Genomic DNA, 18,781 nt, shown 5'->3' on the forward strand with positions numbered 1-18,781 from the left:
GCCACCCAGAGGCAGTCCAGGACCATGTCCAGGTGGTTCTTGAGCACCTCCAAGGGCAGTCCAAGGCCAATCCCTCTGGACAGTCTGGGCCAGCCCTGGGGCACCCTGGCAGTGAAAAATTGCCTCCTGATGTTCACAGTGACCCTCCTGTGTTTCAGTTTGTGCCTACTGCTTCTGGTCCTGTCACTGGGCACCGCTTGGCTCCAGCTTCTTTACACCCCTCCCTTCAGGAATGCATATATAAGAAACCCCACCTTGTGGGGATCAAAAGCTTATTTAAAAAAAAAATAAATAAAAATCTGTATAGTCATATCACATATTTGTGTTTCCCACTTTTAGGGAGTAAAAAGGATGATTTCTTGCTATAAAGTTAAGAAAAAATCCCAAAACTGCAGATTGAAAGATGTTTTCCAGCCTGTCCCATGTGCTTTTCTTTCCTCACACACAAGATTTTAAATTCCCAAAACACTGTAAGAATTTTTAATTTCTTCCTATGCCATGTAGCAACTGTGTACAGAAACCAAAGGAGAACAAGACGACTGACTGATCCCTAAGATGCCTTCCCTGTAGTTTTAAGTTAACTTGGAAATGCCTCACTCTGAGGTCTGCTATGGCCTGGAAGATTTCAGAATACACAAACTAAACAAGTATTCACTCACAACTTGAATGCAGTGTGATCAGCATCACAATGTAAAAACTAAGAGGCAAATTTTATCAGAAAGTAGCTCCAGAATTGTAAAATGGCAATTTGGGAAGTCTGGTCACCCTTCCATGAATGAGAAGGTAAACCTAGTTTTTCTGTTAAAACAGCTGAAGAGAATTCACTCCTGATGCCACCTGTACACACACAACAGGCTGATACACTGCCAACAAACAAACCTGTCTCACAAGAAAGGGAAGAGCATGCAAACACTCACCAACTTCCCCTGGAAGTTCCTCACCCAGCTGTAGTGTGTTTGGTCCTCTTAATTTACATTTAATGTGCTTGGGTTCATCAGGAATTGGTCTAGGTCAGAACACGAAAATTGATTTACAGTCATGCTCATGAAGGTAGTCACAGCACAGTAGCAGGCACAAAAAGCAGGCAGCAGTTATCACCCATTTGCAAATGGAATTCTAAAAATCATTTTGTTTTATCCTAGCATGTATATAGAGGATCAAGCCTCATGTGCACACAAGTCACACAGTAGCTGTCACCTCAGTCTTATCAGGGGCAGCTTATCAGACAAAATATTTGCTGACTTCTCAAGGACATGATTACAACTAACACAGCTTAAAATTTTTAGTGATAGTTTTTTTCCTTAAAAGCAAAACAAAACCAGAACAAAACATAAATAAGGAGAAGACAAACAACCTTAAAACCCAGTCAGATTTCCATGACCTCTTTTGCTCATCAGCTGAAATTATGCCAAACACTACTCTCTTAAAAGTAATTTCTTGGGTGCTTTTAAACAACTTGGCCTTTCCTTCTGTTCACCTGCCAAAGGTTAACACATGTCATGTGCTGGCCCCTCCAATATTTAAGAGTTATCTCTAAGTTACTGAAGATTTAAGGGTTATCCAACAAACATTTTGTACTCCTTTTGTGTGTTCTAAGCTAAAAATTACATTGAGATCTCTAAAAATCCCATTAGAATGGCCTCCAGTTATTTTTCATGACAACTACAGTAGAAACACCCCTAAATTGAAGTTCTCTGATCTGAGACTGCTTCTCAGTGACAAGGAAAAACACTGAGAGGGTCAACAGGCAACTCTGAGGTTCAGTTTCCATCCTGCCCCTTTTGGCTGAGACAGGGGAGGCATGCACCCAGTGTTTGGCTGGTTAAATGCTGTCTTTAGTTTCAAAGTAATAACCTCTGTAGGAGGAACAATTACCCTGGTAGTGATACTTCTCTTTGGTGAAGTGACCAAAGAGTGACCTGGCTCTTCAGTAAAACCCGTTATTACACCAGCTGATGTCTACTGAAAGTTTTGAAAGGCAGCAAGAGTCTTCTCCAGTGTGTGTGTGCTCACAGAAGTGCTCAGAGGGCTGGATACACCCAGCTCGTGATGGACCTTTCACATAGCTCATGTTCTCCTCTGCAAACAATTTGCACAGCCCCTCCCCACCTACATCCCCCTGATAATTTGCCAACTGTTATTTCAGCTTGGGTAGAAAGACTTTTTTTTCAGCCCAAAGTACAGAACTACAATCTTTGGCTAACAATATAATAAAAAGTATTTCAAATGAACCAACCTGACTGTGAACGCACTCTCCAAAGACACGTGGTCATCCAGGTAAGTAATTAGACAGTAACGTACATCTTTCACTGATGTTGGTATTTTTACATCAGGTAATAATCCCTGAATCAACTGTTCTTTGTTAATTTTAGGTGTCCAGTTAACCTAAAATTAAAATTTCTTAAATTAATCAAAAGCTCCATTATTAATGACTAGCTACACAGTACATCTGTGGTCATTCTACATCTGCTGAAGTAGCACACGGGCAATAGAAGCTCTCCTCTGCATTTCCCCACAGTGACCCAACACAGAAAAAGACTCAAAAAAAACCCCACAAAGCAAAACATACATTAGGTTTCCCTCAGTTATCTTGAATTGGGAAAGATTTGATTCTGAAAACCCTCACCAAGACCTGTGTCACACCTGGAGGAGTGCTACCTTTGTGTTAGGCTCCACATACACACACAGACAGAGGGATGAGGCAGGGAGAGCACATCCCGTGAAGGAACTTGTCTGTTCAAGGTTCTCAAACCCTGGGAAAACCCCAGAGCTGAAGGATCAGCACTATGTAGGAATTATTTTGTTGTGTTTAGGAGAAGCACTGGAATCTACTACCCTACTTTTCATAATACTACCCTAAGGCATTATTTAACATTTCATTGAATTACTTTATCTTATTGAAGACACAATTTTAATAAAATGATTTTTAAAAATTTCTTGAGCAGAGACTGAAGCTCTCATGTTTAATGACACAATCATGAGGAATGTTTTGGAGTCTGATGCCCATGGGCTTCAGGGGCTGAACACTGCACCTCTCCCCCGCATTGCGCTGCGGTTTGCTTGAGTGCTTGCCTTGATTCTTTCTGCCATGGCTGGAGTTATGTGGATCTCCCTTTCTGCTTCATCATACATCTGAAAGATGAGGTTGTGCATGACGTCGCCAGCAACCCAATTGATCTCATCCTGATGTTTAATTTGAATGGCTTTCTGGCCATCCATACTTAAGATCTGCAGTTTTGCAACGTGACTGCTAGGAAGAAGTTTAATGATCTTCTCCACTGCTGGCACATCTTTACAATTCTATACACAGAGGGGAAATAAAAAAAATAATTAAGATATTAAATATACATAAAAAACACTCCATAATAGCCTGTGGCACTACCCCATCATCAGGCTTATGGTAACTTGGAAGAGGAACTTCCAAGGATTAAGCTCGTTCATAAAAGACTCCAGTACACTACCGAGGCAGCACAAGAAACTGTTTTCCATCTTTTGTTCATCCCAATCAATACTTACAAGTATTTCAATCCTTGCTTTCAGGATCTGGTCTTTCTTGATATTCTGTACATGTATAGCTGGACCAGTTAAAATGTTTGTTCCTGCATTGCTGCAGTCCACAGAATACACAGGGAGGTTTGAAGCACCTAAAAACTATTTAAAATGTAAAATTAAACTTCAGGTTTCTTTTACAGAACTACTAAGGTTATCCCAGAAATTATTATTTGTAAAGGTCTGAATACAAAGAACATCATTTACAGGTAAATTTGACAGGTTTCAGTTTTCCAGAAGCCAGCAAGATCAATAACCTATACATTTTGCAGGCAGATGTGTAGGAGGAAGGAAGAAATCGGAGAAGTGCCATATTCTATCTATTCAGTTGTTTTGTATTAACACAGGAACAGTAGTCACTTTTGTCATTATGGCAAGAAATTCCACTAAGCTGTTAAATAAACATCCTTTTTGCTATTTATCTAAAGATGACATACTAAACAGAATTTAAATTTCAAGGTCAGCATGTCACCAGACTACTGCCAACCCAGCCTAGAGGAAGAGAACGTACACATCTGAAGTGTAAATGGAACAGTCTATTTTGCAGTGGGAGAAACATTTTTATTTCTTTACCTGTTCTGGCTGGAACAGGAATTTCCCCAGAATTGGAAAAGTCACTTTTCCTGAGTCAAAAAAAAAAGTCCAAAAGGGCAACAGTTTTTTACTTCTAAAAGCCACAATGACACCTGCATTCCCTTCCAAACTTAGATAATAGTCTTAGCTAATATTATTTTTAGGGTCTAGATTTGCATTTGCATCCTAAAAACAAAAAATAAATCATAAGTAAGCTGTGTGAAGTAAGCTGTGTGAACAAATTTTAGCATTGTACATGGTAAATATGACCTAAAATATCCTAAAATTACAGTTATATATCCTCATGTAATTTTCTGTTTCTAAGGCCAGGTTCCTCCAATTTTGAAACTTGTGGGATGACTCAAAATAGATGAGGCAAAAGAGTCACAGTTGTGGCTCCCAAGCTGCTGAAGCTTCAAAAGCATTATTAAAGGTCATAAATTCTACCCTGATGCCAAGAGAGGCTCTTTTCCCAGGCTCTAGAGAGCAGGTGTCAAAGTCCTTCTGGCACGGGACAAACGCAGGTTACCTTGCAGTGCACAATCAGCTTTGGCTGGGCTGTTATGTTCCCTGACTCATCCAGCACTTCCACCTGGAAGGGGAAAGCTGTCCCATTCTCAATCTTCAGGACTTCAGAATCTGGTTTCACTTTCAACTGACGAGGGGGGCCTGGAAAAATGCACAATTGCAGAACAGTGCTTAGGTTTTGGAGAAAATGGGTTTCAGATTTTGCTATCTCAGGAAGTTTTTAAATCAAGCTACCAAGTTACTTGTGGTAAGAAATGCCTCAGACCAGGGCAGGTGTATTGGTTTATGCTGAGAGGTTCTGGACACTTCTTGTCCTTCTAGACATATCACCTGCTGGTCTTCAGAATGCATGCAGTGAGGCACAGTGAGACAAGGTGATGAACTGCAGCAGACAGGGTGTAAGCTGCACTACATGGTGTGGTGCTATTTACACACTGTAACAACTCACACGCATCAGAAACGCTTGGAGCTTTCTCCTCACCTTGGAACCAAAGATCTGAATGTTGAGATAATCTGATCAGTGGTGATGTGCAGGAGTTTAATGACCAAAGCCACCACAACTACACCTTGCAGACAAGGAAAAGCCACAGAGAAGTCTGTTGGCAGTCCCTGGACAGTAAAGTGAGGCTGTTCAAGTTAAGTCTACCCACAGAACACATGATTATTTTATCAGTTTTAGAACAGAGAAGGAAGAGAGAGACTCCCATTAAAAGACAAGTTCTGAAGGAACAAAGAAGGCCATTTTTCAGAAACAACCTTTATGTATCATTCATTAAACCTTCCATTCCAGACTGACTGGCTGAAGAACAGGTGAGACAGAAATAGCTTTTATTCACTCCTTCCTCAAAAAACAGCTTTCAAAGCCAAGGGTAAGTTCAACGAGAAGAAAGAGGTGGTGCTGCAGCTCTACACTGCCAAAAGCTGGAGATTCTGACAAAGGATGAAGTTGCCTTGGGTCCAAGGTGGGTAAGTAAGCAATACACAAAACATCTGCCTCAGGTCAGACCCTTCCCCTCCATTTTCTGCAGAAGCTTCAGCTCCTCAGAAGAGCAATAACAGAATAAACTGCACTGCTGCTCTAATGACACCTGAGGGACACGAGTTCTCTGCAAGGTGAGATGGGAAAGCCCAAAGTTTGGTAATCTGGGGGGACAAAAATCAGTCCTTAAAGTATACCTTACCCCTAAATCCAGAAAAAGCAAGGTAACAAGGGATACCAGGGACCCCAGTGGCCAGAGCCTCCCCCCTGTGCTGGGGTTAGAAACCAGAGGGACACTTGGTCATTACGAGGTGGTTTCCACAGGGGGAACAGCTCAGTGCACATCAGCAGAGGGTAAGGGGCTTAAAGCTGAAGAAAATCAAGGGGGAGAAATTTGTTCATTCAATGGTACTAGGCTAGAAAAAGATTTAAAATAATTTAAAAAAAAGTACTGACCAATCAGTCTCAAGTAAGCAGTCAAACTGCAGCTGCTAGAATAACAGGCAGGACTGGGCTGTGAGGTTGATGTTACTCCTGCCAAGAATGACATGCCCTTGGCTTTATTTAGTTTCAGCCATCACTTAGGTGAGTGAGAACATCCTTTTTTATGCCTCCCTAAATATTTTACTTTCTTGGGAAAAGAAGTACTTCATTAATTGTGTCAGAATGTTCAACAGAAATTCATGAAATGTTTTACAGATACTTACCAGGCAGCACCCTTATTTTAAAGATCTGTGTGTCTTCTTTCAAACCAGGAAGAGTAACCTTCAGATTAAAGTTCTAATGGAGAGAACATTTTAAATATTAACCTTAAACAAAACCAGACCATAGGTTATCTCACAGAGTCATGCCAATTCATAGATACATGTATTTCAGAAGTCTGTCCACATTTTCTTCCTTGCTATAGAAGTCAACGGTTTTTTTCCTGTTTTTTTTTTTTTTTGTCATTATTCCCAGAGATCTTCAATCCAGGTCCTGCAGGTAAAACTACACAGCTCTGAAGCCACTAACAGCAGCTATCATAACTTGTGGTTCCCTGCTTAGAGGCTGGTGTCAGCCCACACCAGGCAGCTGTAAAGGAAGGGTTTGCAAGTCCTGTGTTCCTCACTGGTTTGCTGGCTGCCTGAAGCAAGGCAGCCCCACGACCATGGTCTGGGAGCAGGGCCTGAGGACCCAGCTGCTGCTGGGCTGCCCTGCTGAGTCTGAGCTTCACCTTTGCCCCAGGGAAGGAAGCAGCTGGGTCAGCAGCCCTGAAAGCTCTGACTGCACAAAGCCAGGGGGGCTGCAGGGTGGGAGTCTCATCTTCACACGCTTGCTGTTGAGTATAGCTGTCAGCCCCAGCAAACACACAAGTGTGGGGAAAAGAAAGGAAGAGTAAGGCAGGCAGTAACACCAGCAGCACCCAGCCTAGCTGAGAGCTGCTGTTTAATGTGACTGAGCTGAATTCTTCAGCAGTTCATTCAGTCAAGCTTTGTGTTCATGCATGTGGCCGTAGGAAAGACCAACTGCCCCAGGCAGAGCTGCTGGAGAGCATTTGAAAACATCCCCAGAAATACCTGCAGTCATTAGTGTAGACACAACTTAGGTAACACTATGTGACAACCCATTTTACACAAAAATGATTTGCTCTGTGGTTTCAAGTTTAAATTCACACACCTACCTTGCCTTGGCAACTATTTATACAGCCTTTAGCAGTGACACCCTTGATCATGTACTTTGCTCCTGGAGTTATTGTCTGATAGTGCACTGTCAATCCACTAGAAAAACAGACAGAAAACAAATCAGAATCCATGTAAAAAATAAACACAGTGCTTTAATATACAAGTCCCTTTTAGATATTTTTTTGAAAATAAAAGCTAAAATGCAAAAACGCCAGTGAATTCACATGAAAAGGACCCACTCAGACAGACCCCAGAGAATTACTTTACTAGCCTCATACGATGAAAGGACTGAAAAAACAGCAACAAAAACATGGAAGATGAGAGGGTTGACTTACCTAGCTTCAAGAATTGGTAATGTCTCATTTGTCAGCTGTGTTGCATGACCAAATTCATCCTGCAGTTCCAAAGGAATATTAAAAGGTACTCCAATCCGGAAAGGAAGCTCCAAAAGCCCAACTGAGAATCTCTCTGGTTTGCCCTCTAGGAGAAAAGAATAATACATTTTTAGAAGGAATTACCCTTGTGTGTTTATTGACTTTTCCTTAATTAAGGCTGCAATCAAATCAAGTGTTTTTCAGCCTCGAGGTAAGGAAGCTGTTCAGAATACTGTTGTACCCTAAATCATGGTGAATTGATTGATCCTCTTTTTTTAACTTACACTAAGATAAACCCAATAGTTACAGTAGTAGTAGACTGTGGTGTAAGAAACATGACAGGACAACCAAACTTCCCAGCCTACTCAGAACATCAACACAGCACCTGGAAGCTGGCAAGTTCCTTGTGGACGGCTCTTCTTCAACATTTACTGGCTTTAATTCTATTAAAACCATTCATGCAACAAAACATTTTTTTTCTACACCTATCCAAAAATTTGAGAGGTAAAAATTATTTATTGGTTGTCACAACAATAAAAACACCTCAAATTTACCGTGGTTACAGTTCTGTCTACAAATGAATGATAAAACCATAAAATGATTTAATAAACTAACAGTAAAAGAACTCCTGCACTGTCAAAGGGAACAGCCACCAAAAGAACATGTCTGAACCACAACCACAATGCTTGGAGATTGACTTGTTCAGTTTTAACCAGTATTTATGATGAATTTTTAGTTTTTACCAGGTGTAAACACCCAGCAACAACCTGCTGTCAGAGAAGCAGTTTGTTTCTAAGCCAAAAAACCTGTTGATTTCTGTTTAGATTTCAGTTGTTCTTTTCTGGAGCTTTAGAACCTAGATACATAAAAGGTCACACAAACATTAATGCTTTGGAAGAATGAGAGGAAGGATTTATGGCTGCCTCAGAGAGCACAAACCATTGCAAAAACACAGACTGGAAATACTTGTGAAAGCTGAAGGTATTAAAAATGCCAGATTATCTTCTGACTGGATAGGAAAGCAGCAGCAGATAGCAAAAGGTGCTTCTGGTGCCCCCTGTGCTCTTTGGCTTTTTCCAGTGTCCATTCCTTCCTGAGGAGATGTGTTGATCTCCACCACTGGAGCTGAAGGACCTTCAGCTGCAGGCTGCTGTGCTGGGGAAAGCCACACCACCACTGAAAGGCAGTTTCTGAAATCCAGGAGGCAACCAGGCAGATCCTTCTCTTGCTTCGTTAAACAAACCTTGTCTGCTCCTTCATCTCCCCATCTATTCAGTCAGACTCCCCCTCTCTTCCTGGGACCTCACAGAAGTGTCTCCAGACTTCAGTGCCAGTTTAAATAATCACACTTCTCAAGTAATGCCAGACACTTTTCCTGTATTATCATACAAGAATGATTCTTTCTCTTCTGCCAGTAATACTTGAGCAGAACCTCTTAGAAGGATATGCTACAAAGAACTCTCTTCTGCCTAAAGGGTTTGCATGCAAAGCCCCTAGTTTTGTGGAAAAACAAGTAGGAAGCTACCAAAAGCATTTTTTTCCCTTGATCTTCTGGAAACAAATGTTAGCTCTACCTCCCAAACTCGTGAAGAAAATGTCCATTTTAATATCCAATGCAAAGGAAGTGGTGTTTCCTGTCTGCAAGAACCTCCCTGCCCCCTCTGCAGATAAAGCTCACTGAATGGTTGAGGTTGGCAGGGTCCTCTGGAAATCACTTTATCCAGCAGTTTTGGCTCAAGCAGGGCCACCCAGAGCAGGCTGCCCAGGACCACATCCAGACAGTTTTTTGAGTATTCCCAAGAATGGAGACTCCTGGGCAACTTGTTCCAGCGTTGGGTCACTCTCACAGTTAAAGTGTGTCTCCTGATCTTCCCAACGTCCAGCCTGTGCCCATTGCCTCTGTTCCTGTCACTGGGCACCCCTGGCAAGAGCCTGGCTCCATCTGCTTTATACTCTCCCTTCAAGTACTTATGGGTGTGCATGAGATCCCCAGGAATCTTCTCTGCACCAGGTGGAGGAGCCCCAGGTCTCCTGGTGTTTCTTCACACGAGAGATGCTCCAGGTCCTTCACCATCTTCATGGCCCTTTGCTGGGCTCTCCCCACCATGCCCACATCCCTGTGCACTCACACAGAGCTGGACCCAGTGCTCCAGGTGTGGCCTCAGCAGTGCTGAGAGGATGGATCACCTCCCTGGACCTGCTGGCAATGCCCCTCCCAGCTCAGCCAGAGATGCTGCTGCTGCTCTTCCAGCAGGCTCATGGTCACCTTGTTCACCAGGAGCCCCAGGTCATTTCCAGCAAAGCTGCTCTCCAGCTGGTTGGGTGCTATGCAGCCTCAGGTACAGACAACAGATCACTCCTTTGCCATTTAACAACTGAGTTTCACACTTCTGGACAGGAAGAGCAACTTCAAACTAGTCTACAGCTTTACCCTTCCTCGTAAATACATCCCTGCTTCCCTGGAAATGAACTCCTTCTAGCAAAATGGAATAAAATGTCTTCAGAGAAAGGCCTATAAACAAAAACTAACCAGCCACTAACAGATGAATACCCACAAATCAATTAGGAAATTAACAGCTTGGAGGAGAAGGGAAATGGGACTAGCAAGGCTGCACCAGAAACGTGCTGTGACTGTACATGGTACATCTTAACCCTTCAACAGGGCCATGAGAACTGGAATCCAGTAGTTTGCTGGGGAAGGTATGAGCAGTCCCACAGTATTTCAGGCCACATACATACAAACCAGAGTGTATGGGCAGAGAGAGTAACACCAGACATATTTAACAGCATTATTCCTATGGTGGTATTCCAGCAAGTATTTTATGATGATTAATCCAAGGATGCACAGCCATTATAGCTGCATGAGAACTTAGTTTTGCATAGGATTCCTTTTTTAATTTAAAAAAGAAAGAGGCCTCAATCTCAACATGTGTATTTTAAATGCATAACCTGTTTTTGAGTGAGTTTCTCTCTGTGGTTTCTGTACAAAACTCAGTCCAATCAATTCTGCTTCTATAGACTATTCATGCCAACGGCCTGAGGAAAAAGGGTGACTCCAATTAAGTAAAAGTTTAGTTTTACTAAGTACATTTAGAAGAGTTCACATCAGAGAATAGCTTTTGATTCAATCAACACTATTTTTTTGTAAAGCTGACTGTACAGCAAAGGCAACACATTACAGGGGGAATCAAAACCTATTAGACAAAACAATTATTTTTCCTGAAATGAGTTCATACTGGACATGCAAATGCTACTTTTCAGTGCTGAAAATTACCTCTCAATTAAAACATGAATAGTTTTGGCGTACAATGAACTAAGTGCAAACAATAAAAGTAGAAGAAAAATAGTATGACTGGAATTCTTACCCACAATAGTGAATTTAAATATTTTAGATGGCAGAGGCCTTCCTGCATAAGTGTCTGCATTGCTCTCGTTCAATACTACTTGCAGTTTCAAGGTGTAGTTCCCAAGTTTCTGAAGATTTTCTAAACAGAAATACACACAATTAGAAGGCAAAAAAACTAAAACACTAATAAACAAACTGAAAATACTGCAGGTGAACTTACCCATTTTTTTAAACCAGTAGGGCCATTTGCCTCCATGCTGACTGATATGGGAAATGATTTCTTTATTCCCAGTAGGTGCTGGAAAACAATCAGCCACATGCATTTAGAGCTTGCACTGTAACTCTTCATTTTTTCAATTATTACTATCACTCGTTATTAAGTGTTACTATCGCTTCTAAATCTAATAAATGTAAATTAATCTTCACAACTGATGATAACTAAGAAAACTAATTGCCTAGCTCACCCCTTTCCATTAAGAACTGTGAGCCTCAGGCTCGTTAAGCCAAAGCAGGACGTTTGTAAGCTGGGTTTTCTGAGCTCTTTGGTGGTGAGCTCCCTGCTGGGTGAAAGCTGTCTGGGGTTCCACACTGGGAACCCACTGATGGCTGGTGACAAGGGACCATGGCAAACAGGCTGCATGGGGGCACTGGTGGGAGTGTGCAGCTGAGCCTGCAGCACCCTGACTGCACCACGGGGGCCACGGAGATACCCTGTGCAGTCCCACAACACCTACACCAGCCCAAAGCAAAGACACTTCCCTCAGGTCTCCCTTGGCACTCACCACTACAGCAACCTCCCTGCTTCAGAAAGGTACTGTTGTAACTCTTACCAGACAAAGAATTCGGATTTTCCTACTGTATATGGAAAGAAATGAGCAAAGCAAGATCTTAATCTCTACACATTTCACATACACTCAGCTCGTGCAGGACTGGAGTTTGCAGTGTTTGGTGTTCCAGTTCTGTGTTCAACCCACAGCTGAGGAACTGCAGCTGCCTCGGGGGGAATGCAGCTCTTCAGCAAGTGTGATGTAAGGGTGTAAGTGAATGACCAAGAGGTGCCCACAAAATAGAAACCACAAAACCACAACTCACAAGAAACTTCTTTTTTTAAAATTCAGAAGTGACTTTTCATTGGCTCCTAACCACACCTGGCCCCTGCTTCATGCAGCCCAGGTAACTGCTGCACTCCCTACAGAACATCACCCATCCTGCCCACTCTCACACCAAGGAGGCAGCATGGGGCTGACGGGCCCTCTGCACCTGAGGGAGAGCAAAGCACTGGAGGTTGCACACCTCCCACTGAAGCTACTGGCACTTCATGAAGTGTGGCCCTGGAGTCCCATGTGCTCTGATATCGTCCTGACAATTCAGAGCTATATCCACTTACCTAATTCCAGTATGTATTTTTTATATCTATACAGCTATGTATATATACTCACACCTACAAGCAGAACTACATTATCCATTATGCCTTTTTTAAATAATCAAGACTCACTTAAATATACTGAAATACTTACAATGCAAAATAACCTTGAGTTCAACAAGAAGTTTCTTTGAACCTCCGTGGCTGGTCCCTGGAAGCTTTTGCATTGGTTCTCCTTTTTTATTCAAAATTTCTATTCTTAACGCTCCTGTATTAAAAAAACACAACAAAACCCAACAACTTTTAAAACACACTGTGTGTTGTAAGTGTCTGGATATTTCTGTATGCTGGGTATTTTTAACAAGAGTGTATAGTGTAATTTTAAATTGACACGTTGTGGTTTTAGTATTTAGAGGGGAAAAAAAATCTACCTATTGGTGTGCCAGCAAATCTTGTTTCATTTGGTAGCAGCTCATCTCCTTCAGGCCACGTCACTGATAATTTGTCAGGAAGTCTGGTGAAGAAGAAGGAATGAACAGTGGTTCTGTGAGTTAACAACCAGGGTAATTTATCTTTAGGGGAACATACATGAAGCTATTTTCTGGGGGAACCACCTCCCTGAACTACTACTACTTCTCAGTTTAGAGTTCTAGGGGGTTTGTTTCTGCTGAATTTCATGAAGAAATACCAAAACTGTTGTTAGGAACTTCACAAGTAAATAAGGACACCTCAGTGCTTACCTTGCCATTTCATCCTCTATGTATTTTTTCACAGTTTTGTCACACACTGTTCTGTCCAGTTTGGAGATGGGAATAGTTTTCACTTCAGCGTACAGTTCCCGGGGTTCCTGAAAGTAAATCCAGTGTGGTTATAAACAGCCAAACCATCCTGACTGAGAGCAGGAACACCTCTCTCCTGAGGGACTGGACAAGGGGACATCTGTGCCTGGGGGCTCCCCGAGACACTGCTCCAAAACGTGCTGAAATCCCAGGGGTTAAGAATGGGCACACCACACACTGCTGACACCAACTGTGACACTCTATTTCATGGGCAAATTTCCATAAATCTGATCACTGATCATGAATAATAATTTTAATGTATGTACACCAAAACTGATGTTTGATTATTGCTAGACTGCTGACTGAATCAAACTGATTTCTAGATTGCTGAATCTAAAATAATACTGTAACTTTCAACAGTTATTTAGAGGTCATCTAAGTAAGTCTGACCCAGGATTATGTCTAAGGATTCCATAGGCATACTAGGGGTGTGAATCCTTTTTATCTGTGTCTTACCAAAGCAATCTGAACCTCTCCTCCAGTGGCAAATATATCCCCATCGTGGTCTCCATACAAAAAAAACTTCTCAATACTACCGTAGAATATTGGAAGAGTCTTAACTGTTTTCACCTGCAAAGAGAAGACAGCGACTCCTGTCAGTTCATTACTTCTGGATCAGATGTACCCTTCTGGCCGTTTGTAGGGTTCAAACAGCCCATCACAGAACAAGATCAGCCCCCAGCCCCAGCAGGCAGCCGACCCACCAGCTGCCCGGTGCGGAAGGTCCTCCCGTCCCACTCGATGGCGGCGTACACCGTCCAGGGGCTCTGCATCCTCTTGGAGGGCAGGTCAGCACGTGTGGTCACCCCTTTGAACACCGTGAACTTGATCTGCTTGTCGTACTTCTCGTGGCAGTCTTTGAGCCACAAGGCAAATTCTCTGTCAATCTTCATTCGCTGCTCCTGGGAGGAGACTGTACATTACCCATGTGATACTAAACAATATGCTATTACTCATTACATATTATGAGGAGTACCTATTACTGATGTATTACAAAATTTAAACGTGACAACTTCAGAGGTATAAACACTTATAAGAGTACAGCAATGTTGTACTACAGAAAAACAAGAGCTCAAAACCACCACAACGTTCTAGGAAACTATGCTTCAAACCAAAGTGTTTCCTGCAGCACCCACATTCCTCTGTGAAGAGTGTCTTTGCATAAAAGTTGTCATTAACAACCAAATAAAGTTATCATTTGAGAATATAAAGGAGAAAAAGACTAAATCTTTTTTTTTTTTTCCAGATTTAAAGTGTCAGTTTTACTACTGAGTAAAACTGAAAGCACCACCTGCTAAAAGTTCTGCAAAAGTGCCCAAGGTGAAAGCCCTTCAGCAAGCAGGCAATACTCTGTGGTGTGAACAGCTGACCACGGAGTCAAGGCTTCTGTAGCACAGGCACTGAATTTTGCCCAGACAAAATACTAAACTGAACAAAATGATCACCTGCCCATTGAAGATTCTCGTGAACAGAGTGTTCTTATCTTTCAGCTTCAGCTCCAGATCCATGAAAGTGAGTTTGTTTGTGCTGACCTGGAACTTGTCGTTGGTAAATAGCGCACCAGAAATTCTGTTGTAGCACTCGATTGGTGCCAATCCTCTCTTCTTTGGGAGAGCACACCACTCGAAGCTTAGGACAGAGGAGAGAGACATTACAGCCCTTTCATAAAGAGGTCTGCATCACAGAAACAGGCTGGTGCTCGTTGGAGACACAGATTACCACTTACTCTTCCACAGTTGTGTAAGGTATTAATCTTCCGTTCCAAAAACACTCAAAAATAGGCCTCTTGCCTCGGGCACCCTTCTCCACTATAAAACAGTCGTCGTCGTCGTCATCATCGCTGAATTCTTGATTGAAAAGAAGACAGTTCCATGAATAAATTTCTTTAAAAACCTAATATAATACCCAAAATCAGAGCAGTCTAAATTAAGGTCTATCTAGACTCATTAAGTTAGGCACAGCAGCAGGACACATGATATCAGGCTAGGTATAGAAAAAAAACCCAAACTAATATTGCATGTTTAAGACATATTAAGCAGAAAAACTAAGGAAAGATTTAAAACAGGGATTGAACAACATTACCCAATCTAGCAAATTTAAAATTGGAATAAATATTACTTTTCTCCCTGAGTTAAAACTGATCTTTTAGTATCATAACATCTTATCATAATTAAAGTCAAGATTTATTTTGTCAAAAATAAATTAAAAAGAATAATCACCAAACACAAATGATTTTACATCTCCAGCATCTGAAAACTCACCAAGGTCAGATACAACTCATTTTAACTGAAGGACTTCAGAGAACACATTGTCCTCTGCAGTACTGCAAAGCTGGAATCTCTTGTCTCAGACTGCTGGGGTTCATTACTTTCTCAGAGCAAGATCCAGCAGTCAGGAGAGTGGGAGTGTTTCCATCAGACTCCACCCCAGAGGAGCACACAGTTTGAAAGCAGGTGGCAGCCTGTCAAAGCTCAGGGTCGCAGGAACTTGGTACCACAACAGCTTGTTTGTTCACCCAAAAGGGTGTGAACTCTCCTGTTCTGCCACGACCCAAAACAGGTAACCACTTACACGTCAGTGTAGATCAGTCTAGTTTCTAGTGGGCTAGAGCATTGAGAGGAGCAGGATTGCCTGTAACAGGGCTGGCAGTGTTTGACTCACTTGCTGGGAAGCAGGGATCGTCAGGGTACGTCTCCTTGTCGTAGAGGAAGGGGTGATAGCGGATGATCCCCTCCACTATCCCTTCTCCTTCCACGTGGGCCTTAAACTCAAAGCTATCTGCTGCAGTGTTGATATACAAGGTCTGCATGTCATCTTTGATCTCCCTAAGATTGACAATCTTTGGTACTTTTCCTTTTTCAAACATCGAAATCTGGAAAACAAATGAAACAGGTCCATTTTCCTTGCAGCAGAAAACCTGCAGGAATGAGCACGTGTCACAGCCTCTTAACTGTCAGCAGAATGAAGCAGCTCCTGTGCTGCAACGACAAACAGCAGTGCTTTTAATAAATTAATTTTAACTTATCTTAAAATGCTGCTGTAGTTCAAAACACTCGATTAAAGAGAGCAGGCACAACATGAAATCAGTTCCAGCAAAGGAGGATTTTGGCCACTACACACAAACCCCTTACCTGGATGTCGATGTTGTTGAAAGGGTCTTTTGATACAGCATTGGCTTCGTTGCCCTTGGGCCCGTGGATATAATAGTGATAGATATGTCTGGAATACATTTGAAATGAAAAATAAATCTCAGAAACTGAAATTTAAAAATAGCACATTAACATTACAATTTTCAAAAAATCTAAATTGGTATTTTTATTAAAATATAGCTGGTCCATTGCATGATTACAAATCAGCTATCTGGTACAGAAGATTTACTGAATGGAGTGACTCCTTTTCACTCCTCTCAACCCTCACCTTCTTCAAGAACAATCATATTAGGAGCAATTTTTTGATAAAATAATTTGAAACATTACAAATTACAAACAACACATAAGTGAAAAAAAGAACCAGGATTATGAGGTGGCTCGAGTGCCTTCCCATCAAAGGGCAAACTAACACAACTCCTGTCATTTACTCTGCACTCTGGAGCTTAAAGAAGAACTAGAGCCAGGAAGCTTTCTACTGTTGCTTTTGACATCGGCCGAGTATTGATCATCTAAAAGTAATAAAAACATTTAACAATCACTATCAATTTATTTACTAAAATACTCCCTTTGAATCCAGACAGCAGTCATGGGTGTGACCCACTGAGCAGAAATACTCTATTTGCAAACTTTCTTTTCTAATGGCACTAGTGCTTGTTTAAGAGATTGAAAAATCCACATGTTCAGATGGATCAGTGATTTCCAGCGAGCTCTGAGCACACTGCACACCAGAAGCCAGCTCAGGGAGCCACTGAATTCTTCCAGCTCCCCAGACTGAGCCCTTACACCTCGGGGTGGGGGTCTGCACAGAAGCCAGACGATGCCGGTCAGTGGGACAAGGTGTGAAGCTGAATGCACCTGCAGGGGTCTGTCACCCCTCTGCTGCCAGCAGCCCCTGCACCACCGCTCCCCACGAGAAGCCCTGCTGCCCAGAAGAAAGCTTCTCCCTGTCTCAGCACTCAGGACTCCAGAGCAGCCTGGTATGTCCAAACCACCTCGGGCGTTGTCTGCATCCCCTCCAGACCTCACCAGATGCCCTCACGGCCTTAGGACCCAATCATTTTGGGGGTTCATTTCCCCCGCTTCAATTCAGAGCGTGTGGAACCCCAGGATGGCCGTGCTGAGCCCAGCAGAGCAGCAGGAACCCGGGCCCACGTGTGTGGCTCCAGGGATGGTGGTGGGTGACGTGGGGAGTGCCAGGGGCAGAGGGCAGTGCTGCTCCAGCAGTGCAGCACTGGGCAGCTGTGTCTGGCTGGCTTGGCTGGGACAGCTACAGGGTGGACACCTGAACAATCACCCCTGGGCTCTGTCTCAAGTGGAGGCAGTTCCTTCCCTTCACTGAGATGAACCAACCCCTCAGTGTGGGGACTCACCACAAGAGCACACAGAACCTAACGAGGGACCCAAATTCTACACCAGAGTAGATGTCCTCCTGCATTTTCATGAGGATAAGGAGTGTTTCACCCAGAAGTGCTTACATGCAACAGCAGATGATGTTTCATGTCATCAGATACTATCCAATCCTTACACTAATCCTCATATTAAGTGATATCTATTATTATTAGATTACAGCTAATACAAAGATAAAATTATATCTTGAAAATCAAGTTCTGTGGGTTGCCAGCTTTCAAAATTGGGCCATGGCTTCATAGTTCAGTTTACATTCAGAGAGATCACCATCTTAGCAGGTAAGCCCAGACAATTCACAGGTGCCAGAGGCCTCCACAGCCCCACTGGGGACACTGCTGTGGCACCAAGTGGACATGACCCTGCACTGATCTCCTCCTTCAACTGCCATGAAGCATCAGCTTTTTACTTTAAAAAAAAATAAACCCAAAAAACTAAACACAAAGCTGAAAATCAAGGTAAGAAGCACAACTGTGAGGACAGCAACTTTTCCAGTTATTAATAATTAGGTATCTAATTATTGCATCAATATCTATTAAATGGGATAGGTTACTTAGAGTTCATTTGGACAATTTTGTCTCAATTACCAAGTCACACTAAAGCTGCTGTTTGTAAATCCCTTTGGATGGGGAGCCTCACTCAGTCATCTTAGTCTCCAGAAAATCAGTTAGTGAGAAGGACTAATTGTGGCATCAACAAAATAAACCTCAACAGTCTTAGCAGGAATAAAGCCAATGACTAAGCCCAAGCAGGAAATAATTAATAACTCATCACAGTAGCCCAGACTGAAGCCAGATCAGTTAAATCCCAGACTCACGCCAGCTGCCTTGTCCAGAGGTGGAAGTAGTTCTTCAAGTACTGCATGTGGTCGGGTTGTACGCCTGTGATGACCACTGCTGTGAAACTCTCCTTATCCCTTTCTTCTAATATTAGATTATGAAGAAATCTTTCATCATCACTTGTGATATGAGTAGAGTCACACGGCTACAAAAAGAGTAAAATAATAAGAGCAGGAA

General features: G+C 42.4%; 1 protein-coding gene across 1 annotated transcript in view; it reads right to left on the bottom strand.

Annotated features, from left to right (window-relative positions):
* The window catches only part of SMCHD1 (structural maintenance of chromosomes flexible hinge domain containing 1), a gene marked incomplete at its 3' end in the record, with an annotated part of 31,063 nt that overhangs the window by 7,342 nt on the left and 4,940 nt on the right, over window positions 1–18,781 (bottom strand). Inside the window, exons 9-28 of the mRNA XM_008944818.1 lie at window positions 18,583–18,749; window positions 16,344–16,431; window positions 15,874–16,084; window positions 14,939–15,059; window positions 14,658–14,841; window positions 13,917–14,114; window positions 13,669–13,782; window positions 13,114–13,220; window positions 12,805–12,887; window positions 12,528–12,641; window positions 11,231–11,308; window positions 11,030–11,149; window positions 7,626–7,770; window positions 7,290–7,386; window positions 6,337–6,409; window positions 4,652–4,791; window positions 3,517–3,651; window positions 3,073–3,300; window positions 2,237–2,385; window positions 918–1,006 (exon numbers count right to left, since the gene is read on the bottom strand). Of these exons, the coding sequence (XP_008943066.1) occupies window positions 918–1,006; window positions 2,237–2,385; window positions 3,073–3,300; window positions 3,517–3,651; window positions 4,652–4,791; window positions 6,337–6,409; window positions 7,290–7,386; window positions 7,626–7,770; window positions 11,030–11,149; window positions 11,231–11,308; window positions 12,528–12,641; window positions 12,805–12,887; window positions 13,114–13,220; window positions 13,669–13,782; window positions 13,917–14,114; window positions 14,658–14,841; window positions 14,939–15,059; window positions 15,874–16,084; window positions 16,344–16,431; window positions 18,583–18,749 (2,641 nt within the window). The remainder of the gene's footprint in view (window positions 1–917; window positions 1,007–2,236; window positions 2,386–3,072; window positions 3,301–3,516; window positions 3,652–4,651; window positions 4,792–6,336; window positions 6,410–7,289; window positions 7,387–7,625; window positions 7,771–11,029; window positions 11,150–11,230; window positions 11,309–12,527; window positions 12,642–12,804; window positions 12,888–13,113; window positions 13,221–13,668; window positions 13,783–13,916; window positions 14,115–14,657; window positions 14,842–14,938; window positions 15,060–15,873; window positions 16,085–16,343; window positions 16,432–18,582; window positions 18,750–18,781) is intronic.

The sequence above is a fragment of the Merops nubicus genome, unplaced genomic scaffold (genome assembly GCF_000691845.1).
Source record: "Merops nubicus isolate BGI_N331 unplaced genomic scaffold, ASM69184v1 scaffold18987, whole genome shotgun sequence".
Taxonomy (NCBI): Eukaryota; Metazoa; Chordata; class Aves; order Coraciiformes; family Meropidae; genus Merops; species Merops nubicus.